Source organism: Dipodomys ordii, unplaced genomic scaffold (genome assembly GCF_000151885.1).
Source record: "Dipodomys ordii isolate 6190 unplaced genomic scaffold, Dord_2.0 Scaffold91, whole genome shotgun sequence".
Lineage (NCBI taxonomy): Eukaryota > Metazoa > Chordata > Mammalia > Rodentia > Heteromyidae > Dipodomys > Dipodomys ordii.
The window spans coordinates 2,606,514-2,615,451 of record NW_012267307.1 but is presented as its reverse complement, the minus strand read 5'-3'; the positions used below and the strand labels follow the sequence as shown (position 1 = coordinate 2,615,451).

General features: G+C 51.6%; 1 protein-coding gene across 1 annotated transcript in view; it reads left to right on the top strand.

Annotated features, from left to right (window-relative positions):
* Znf516 (zinc finger protein 516) overlaps positions 1–8,175 on the top strand; it is a 63,342-nt gene extending 55,167 nt beyond the window's left edge. The window contains exon 3 of the mRNA XM_013026149.1: positions 4,410–8,175. Coding sequence (XP_012881603.1) covers positions 4,410–4,459 — 50 coding nt within the window. The 3' untranslated portion in view covers positions 4,460–8,175. The remainder of the gene's footprint in view (positions 1–4,409) is intronic.
* The last annotated feature ends 763 nt before the right edge of the window (positions 8,176–8,938 follow it).

Sequence of the window (8,938 nt, the reverse complement as noted above, 5' to 3'; positions counted from 1 at the left end):
GGTCTGGGTGGATGTGGGTCTGGGTGGATGTGGGTCTGGGTGGATGTGGGTCTGGGTGGATGTGGGTCTGGGTGGATGTGGTCTGGGTGGATGTGGTCTGGGTGGATGCGCGAGGTCCTGGGTGAGTCCTCACAGGTCGTGCTGCTCCCCGTGTGCAGGCCATGCTCTGAGGAATGCGAGGGGCATGAGCCAGGAGACGGGGTTCTGGAGCGGAGGCGTTCACCCCCCCACCTCCCACAGGTGAGCGAGGGTGGTCTCCTTGGGATGGTGGTGAGGCCCCGCTGTGAGAGGAGTCTGGGAACCGGCCACGTGGACACCGGCCGCGCTGACACGCAGGCTTCTGCTCATCACAAGACGTCCAGGCAGGCAGGGTGGGTCCTGTTGTTTAGTTTGGGAGGGTGAGAGAGATGATTGATCTGTGCTTTACCCACAGTTTGTCCGAGATGCTGTTCTTGGTTGACAGTGCCCAGGGCAGACACAGCCCAGCCCTGACTCAGCCACATTCAGGTTTGCATTTTCCTCCGAAGGCGTGTCTGAGGCGTCTTGAGGGCTCTCCACGCCCCAGATCCCTTCTGTCGGGGTCATGGGGCATGCTGTGGAGGGAGCTGTAGTGCAGTGATTTAACTCACCCAGCTCGGAATCGGGGTGCCTGTCCGTACTCCAGGGCCTCTGAGGATGGAGGAAATGGCGTTGCTAGGTCTTTTCTGCATGTGCCTGTGCAAACCTCCACACGATCCCAAGGATTTCAGAAACCCAGGCCACCGAGCTGTCCTGTGTTCCAGACCTATCACCTGATGCATCAGGCTGGCCCGCTCTCTGCAGGTGGTGGTGGGGACGGTGCTGTTGGAGGGAGAGCGTGGTCACGATGTGTCTGCACATCTCATGTGTTTACACAGTCTGGAAGCCCTCTGAGTGTGCAGAGGCCGTGGTGGTGCAGGCTCCGCGCGGGGCTAGCGTGTAGTCCCGGGCTGCGGGGCTGAGTTGAAGGCAGCCCGGACCACAGGACTCTGCCCCAGGTCCTCAGATGCGTGCCGTGAGAGGGTACAGGAGTGAAGACATGTTTTGGTTCTCGAAATTGTTGGTTTTTATCATGTTTTGAAAGCAGTATGTGCAGCACAGGGGATTTCTGGCCTGTGGTGTGGAGGCAGATGCTGGGGGCGGTGTGCAGTGCTGCAGAGAGAAAATGTGTGCATTATGTTACTACTAAAGTAAGTTCTGAACTCCCCCCCTGCACTTCCAGGCTTAGGGCTTCAAGACTCCAGACTGACTACTGGAATAAAAATGCTGCTATTCTGATTTGTTTGGATTCTTTGCCCCAATTTAAAGACTATGATTAATAGTTATTCCCTATTATTCTCAATGTTATTTTAAAGTAGTTAAGCTGGAGAAATAATTCCATTAATCAAAATAACAGGAAATGAAAAAACAAAATGGCAACCTGCTTTGTCTCAATTTTAGCAATGGATGCTGTTATAAGATTGAGAACTGTGTAGGTATGTTTAAATATAGGTGTAATCTATATATATATACATGAAATATGGATATCATCGATTTTATATGTATAGGTATAATCTGTTTTATATGTAGGTACATTAAATATAGGTATAATCTTTCCATGTAGGTACATTAAATATAGGTATAATCTTTTATATGTAGGTACATTTAAGTATTGGTATAATCTATTTTATATGTAGGTACATTAAATATTCATATAATCTATTTTTATATAGATACATTAAATATAGGTATAATCTTTTATATGTAGGCACACTTAAATATAGGAATAATTTATCTTATAGGGACATTCACTACAGGTAAAATCTATTTTATATGTAGGTACATTAATGACAGGTACAATCTATTTTATATGTAGGTACATTAAATATAGGTATAATCTAATCTTGTAGGCTCCAAGCATTACAGATCAGATGCTCTCAGTTGTTGAAGCTTTTTTATTCATAAAACCAAACAAGTGTCTTAGGCTGTGTCCATTTTCTCTTAAGTATAATGTGCTAGCTGTGTGGTAAATGTAACTGGTGCTTGCCCTAATCCAGCGCCATGGTCCTCTGAGCCACTGTCCTGCAGGCTGTGCGGCAAAGGTCAGGTCTGGGGCTCTGGTCCCCACAGGCCCGACAGAGTGTTACTCTGAGATGGACTTTCTTGATGACCAGGGATTCCTCCTACCTGAGGCATTGTCTCTGATTGGTGTACATGTCATTGCCATACATCTGAGACTGTGTAAGCTTCTCCCTGCCTTTGAGGAAGGGCACAAATAGAACACCTAAAGCTGCTCCAGTCAGTTATCCACCCATGTCAAGTCATAGGGCTAGAAATCAGGGCCTGGGCGCTGTCCCTGGGGTTTTTTGCTCAAGGTTTAGCATTCTACCACTTTGAGCCACAGCTCCACTTCTAGTTATCTGGCGGTTGATTGGAGATAAGAATCACAGATTTTCCTCCCTGGGCTGGCTTTGAACTGTGATCCTCAGATCTCAGCCCCCTGAGTAGCTGGGGTGGCAGGCGGCAGGCGTGAGCCACCGGTGCCCACTACTTCACTTTGAGTATCACTGAGGTGCTCATGTGTCCGGCTCTGGAGAGGAAAATGCAGATTTTCTAGAAGCTTATACTGCTCATTTCTGACCACTGTTTTCCTTGTAGGAAGAAAACACAACTCAGAATAGTACAAGTAAGCAGTCCCTGTGGTTTGAGTTTTTCTGGGGCTCTTCCTTCCTTGTTTCATTCATTTCTTCAAACTGTAGGGCTACCGTGTCTATTGGATAATACAATAAGGTTATCAGTGATGACTGAGTTGTAAAAGCAAGGATCTGTATATCTGGATTTATGGACATAACTGAGTAATCTCATGAACCATTAGATTGTCTTGACTCTGTACTTCAGAAATAAATGTAAAACTTTCTGAGTCCTGGAGTTTAAAAAATACCATCCGTTTTAAGAGAGAAGCCCTCTTCTGTGCCTCTGCCACAGCCGCATGCTTGGGCCAGTCCGCCCTGTGCAAGCCTCTGTGTTCTGGTCAAAAGATGAGGCTGCCAGTGGATGCATCCTCTGTGTGTGTGTGTGAGCTGCTGTCCACACAGAATCTAGATGCACACGACACAATGCCCCCAGCACCATATTCACACAGGTGACACCCCTGTCACGTACAGGACACCTGTGGCCATGTGTGACATGTTCGCACATGCAGCACCATGTCCACACACATGACACCATGTTTGTGTGTGGCACATGTGCTCTCACACACACCACCCCAGGTGTGGATGCAGCGCACGTGTTCACATCCACAGCCCCGTGTTTACGTATGGTACCATGTTTGTGCCTGTCTCTGAGGTGACAGTTACTGGGCACGTGTGCTTCCCTGACACATGCAAAGGAAATCCAAAGCCTGTTTCTTCTCTCAATGATTGTGGAGACATTTTCCCTGAAAGCTGTGGAGACTGAGTCCCAGGAGCCTTGCTAGTGCTGCTGCCTCTGCAGCACCTGGAGACCTGTCCCCACCTGTGTCCCTGCGCAGGGCTCACGTGGGTCCCTGTCCCATGTGTCCCTCCCCACCTGTGTCCCTGTGCAGAGTCCATGGCAGGAGGCGCAGGCCTGCAGAGCGCATTCTCCCACATCGTCTCATGTGGTGCCAGCCGCGTCTCAAGTGCACTGCTGACCACCGGGCCTCCACCAGCCTCAGCGTTTGCCTCCTCTCTTCCTGCCTCTGCAGGATGCATGTGGGAAGGTGGCGTGGGTACAGGGCCAGCCCTAAACCGTGGTCTGAAATGAGCAACTCAAGCGCTTGGTTCATATGCCCTCCCCATTCCCATGGTCCCCAAAGGCAGAGCCAGAGGCCAGGATATTCTGAGAGCTGAAGCTTGCGGATCAGGACTGGAGCTCAAGGTTAACACTGTTAACTAAAATTAGTCTTGCCATGTTGGTTTTGGACTCAGATGGTAAACGCCATTGTTCAAACAGTGAGCTGCCTGTCATCGGAGAGCTCAGTGCTGGCTCCTATGCATGCCCAGTTTTATCGTTTTATTCTTTGATTGTTTCCCGCCATGGCAGTTATTGATGGCCCTCCGGAGTTTTGGCAGACCTGTGTGAGGCCAGTGCTGTGCTTGGATGTTTGTGGGGCCCCGGTTCAGCCTCGTGTAGAACTGCCGGCCCCCCTGTGCGTCTGCCCTGTGTTGGAGTGCGATGCTTTGTCCATCCTGCCCTTCCCTGTCCTGCCGACACAGCTTGAAGAGCTATCGGAGGCCCGCCGATCCTTTGGGGGCGGCTGGGGGGGGATGGAACTCACCCCACGCTGCTGGGGGCGGGGCTCCCGGGCGCCCAGCACACCGTGCACACCGAGCCCACTGTGCACGGGAATCGCACGGCAGTACTGAGCTTCTCGTGTCTCCTTTCTCTCGCAGGGGACAGGCCGTGCCAGCCCAGGGACTGTGCTGACAGAGCTCACACCTAGAGGTGTGCCGCCCGCACTCCGGTGCCCGCGTGGGGATCCCTGCGGCCTTGCTGCCCTGAGCACCATCGCCTCCAGGAGGAAGAGCCGCGTCTCCAGCCCGGACACCCCCGCCCAGAGCCGCCAGCCCCTCCTCGCCAGCTGTGAGCCACAGCAACGATGCAATGCCCGGAACCCCGTGACTCCCCCCACGCATGTGCGTGCTCACCCACCGTGGCTGTGCCCCCTTCCCCCAACACGAGTGGTGCTGGCCGCCGGGCGGGAGCTCGAGGCGTATGTATTCGTCACAACAAGTTGGAGACACTGGAATAGAGCGACTCGTGGGCCTTGCACGGAGGGGAGAAGCCGACGCCGTCGGCGGAGCCGGGGCTCTGAGGACCGAGGCGATGTCTGCAGGACCATGGGACCGAGGTGGATGGAGCGTTAGTACTACTGCGGTGCTCTCCGTGTCATAGTGCGTGTCGAGAATAGCAAACAGAGGAAAGGAAGGCGGCAGTGTTGGGGTGCTGTGGAGACCAGGCTGGCGGGGTCCCGACGAGCTGGACTGGTTCGGAGGTGTGACTGCACGAGCTGCGGGCTGCGGGCCCTCCCGCGCGCCCGCTCTGCCCACGCCGCCATCCCTGCTGACTGCGGCAAGGGAGGCGTGGACCTGGGCACGCGTGGGATCTGCTTCGGGAAGGAGCTGGTTGGACACTAGAAGAGCAGGCTTCTTTCTTTATTCTCAGGACCTTTGTGTAACAGGGCTACATTCTGTAAACTGCTCACAAAGAAAGACTGCAGGTCTCTACCAATTAGCCACTGAATCCTCTCGATTTGGGCCTGATGTAGAAATGCAGAAGAGCCCTGAGCAGGGCTGGGGTGCCCAGATCACGCGGGGCCTCGGGGCTCTGGTACCCTCTGTTCCCTCCCCACCTCCCCTGCACCACCCCAGCAAATACGCGTCTTTTCCTCCTTGAGCCTGGTGCTGTCCACAGACAGCGCAGGCCGAGGTGGGGACGGCTTTATATACCTCTTCCATAGTAATGCAGATGCAAGGTTTTGGTTTTGTTTTGTTCTGTTTTTTAAAGAGGGGGGTGAAAGCCCGTAAGACCTTACTACACCATGCAGTGTACGCAGATTGAATCGTATTCCACAGATCTAGATATTTTCTTTTCCTGTTACCGTGACACTACGTGTGATGGGAATATTCTGAGAGTTTCAGATTTTTGCACATATGATTTTATGCATTATCAGAAGTTACTGCTGCCTTGAAAGAAAATGTTCTGTGAAATTTTTTGCAAAAGCTTTACTAGGGTTTTTTTTTAATTGTGAAATTTTGTAAAGGCAGGAAATGGATTAAGATGAGCATGCTAAATATATTTTTCAAAAAAAGCAATAATTTTACATGTACAGAAATTATCCTAACCTTTAATACTGGTGAGAGGGACAGTTTACTTAATACAGTAATGGATTACTGCAGTTTTGTAGAAAATGGCTTCTGATACAAAGACTTGTTTAAACACACACACACACACACACACACACCCTGAAGTGTGGTTTTCCTGTTCTAATGATACGTTGGATTATTATTATTATTATTATTATTATATTATTGTTATTATTGTTATTGTTAGTTGATGTTTGGTTCTGGATTCTACTTGTTACTGAGTTTAAATTACTTGACAGTTCAGGTGGCTTTGTGACACTTGCAAACAATGCAATGTAACTGGCTAGCTTATATTCTATTATACATGTATTATTTTTTTTACTTCTTTCCTCTGGCTATTCTTACACCGGGTATGTGCGAGGCTGGTCCACCGTGTTGGCGTGCTCAGGGGCCCATGCCACCGCGGGGGCCCTCTGTGAAGTTACTTTGAGTGAGAAAGAGACACAGTCCTCAGCCACTGAGCAGTGAAGTGAGTGTGTTTGTGTTGATTGGTGTTTGATCATTTCGCTAGCTGCCCCAAGTGCTCATTCCTGCATCGTCTGGCTTTTGTTTTCTTGGCTGAACGTAAATGGTGACCGTTAGGAATGTACAGAGGCTCCGGACGCGGCCCTGTCTGTCTTCTCTGTGTCTTAGTTTATTAAAAGAAATTCTGTACCCAAAGTGACACCAAGGTGTCGTCTACATTTTTACTGTGTCCCAACGGCACTTGGCATTTAGAGCTGAAAGTGTCCTTGCTCCCCACGAATCTCTCTTCTCAGTCCGTCTGGAGAGAGGGGTGTGCTGGGGTCCCCGTGGCCGGCAGCCGGCTTGGAGCCTGGTGCGCGGGAGCGCAGCCGGAGGACAGCAGCTCGCCGGGACGGGCCACGCGGAGCGCAGAGATGCGCCTTGCCCGTAGTTAACAGGGCCGCGAGGGGCACCCCACCTGGCCGGCACGTGCAGCCTGGATGCGTGGCTCCTTTCTTCCACCGACCCTCAGTATTGGACTGGCTTGTTTATTCACTTAGGTCAGTTCCCCCATTGTATTTAAGTTGATTTATGTTTTCTTATTTATTTAGCCTGTGTGTGTAGATGTGCTCTCCCGTCCAATGGTCATTTCCGTGGATTCTTGACTGTTCCTGACATTCTACTACCTCTGCCAGTCTGTCGTCTCCTCCTGACCCCACCAGGAGTTCCCCAGTGTTGCGTGTAATGTCACACAGACAGTGAAGGGCAGGGTTGGATACGCAGCAGCAGCCCTGGTGTCCCACCCCCTCCGCCCTGCCTGCTCGCTGCTTGCTGCCTCCCGTGCCTGGCCCCCTCCCTCCCCCCCCACCCCCCGCTTCTCCTCCTCATGCTTCATTTCAAATAACACATAGATAGCTTCTACGGATCTTTCAGGTTAATCACTCGTAGTCCTTAATTTGGAGAACGAACGTCTCGACTGTCTTTCTCGAGTGGCAGGCGCTGTCTGTCTGGTCTGAAGCCGGGGCCTGGCCAGTGTCAGGCTGACCGTAGCTGGGTCAAAGTTCACCCTGTCAACACCAGGCAGATTGTTTTTCAAGCCAAGTGGACTCTCTCTTCTTTTTTCTTTCTGTTGTTCTGAGAAGGATTGAAGGCTTTAAGAGGTTTCCCCAATATTATTTATTTTGTAAGTCAAGAAGGACACTGGTCTCTGAAAACAAGGTGCTCCAGGGAATTGCAGTGGGAGGCCACTGCGGGCATGTCGCACGGTGAAGGAATATTGGCTCCGTCTGTCGCAGCCATGGAGATCCATCCCGAGGTGCACCTGTCTGGGAGCGGGACCGACTGCTCAGCCACAGGCCCGCGGGGCGACAGCCTCACACGCCTAGGACATGGATGGGGCTCCTTCCCAGCGTCCTCGGGAGAGCCATGGAGCTCCAGGGCGAGCAGGTGCTGGGCGGGGAGTGTGGCAGGCAGCACTGCGGGCACCCCGGACCCTTGGCAGAGACGAGAGCAGCTGCCCTCCCCGAGAACACGAGGCTCCAACCCTGCCCATGTGCACTGTGTCTGAGGGGAGGCGCGCCGCGTCCGTTCAGGGCTGTGAGGTCGGTAACTTCTGATTCCAGAGTGTTTTATTTACTGAGCAGACACAAAACCGTGAAACCCCAGAAATGATGGGCCCGGGGCCCCGCAGGGGTGCTGCGGCGGGGTGCGGCCTGCGGCCTGCGTGGGGCTCCCTGCCCTCCTGGGGCACGCTGGACCGTGGCCACCTAGGGAAACGTCTTCGTTAGCTTCGCCGAGTGGTACTCTGAGGCAGCAAAATGCAAACAACCATAGAATTTGTATTTCTTTTTAAAAAAATACAATTTATAACATTATATTTTGTACTCTTTATATTAGAATTTGTAACTAGATTGATGTATTTAACTCTATTTCTGAAAAAAATAATTCAATGTTTCAGTTGTGATAAAAAAAAGTATTTAGATAAAGCATAATCATTCTATTGGAATTTGAAATAAATAAAAACAAATCTTGGAGTTCTTGAGAGTTGTAAGACATTTTTCCCCCATCCCAGAAGGGGCCTTGGGCTACGTGACACCCTGTCTAAATCCAGCTGTTTGCCGTTGGCTGGACACAAACGAAAACGTTAATACTCCATATGTAAGCACAGTCTTTCCGTGTGCGTTCACCAGATCGTTTATTGAAAAACACGTCACACGGTCACATCCATGTTGACTCCAGGATGTACATTTTCCCCTCCCAGGACACAGTGTGCTAGCACACTGGAGGACACACTGAAGAGACACCTGGGCAGGCCCCGCTGAGGTGGGGGCCGGCCCTCGCTCTGTAGGGTGAAGTGGAAGGGTGTGTCTGTCTCTGAAGGGTGAGTACTTAAGCAGGGCTCCAGGGAGCAGGCTGACGGCGGCTGGACGGCCTTGCCTGGGCCTGGGCTGCCCAGGGTGCTCGGGGCGAAGTGCCGTGGTAAGGAGGGGGGTTTCCCGAGAGGCCTCTCGACTGTGCTGACTGCCGGACAGGGCCTCCCTCCCAAATTATTATTAGCTGAATCTTAGGAGAAGGGCTGGACACAAGGACAAATCCCTGCAAGGTGACTGACA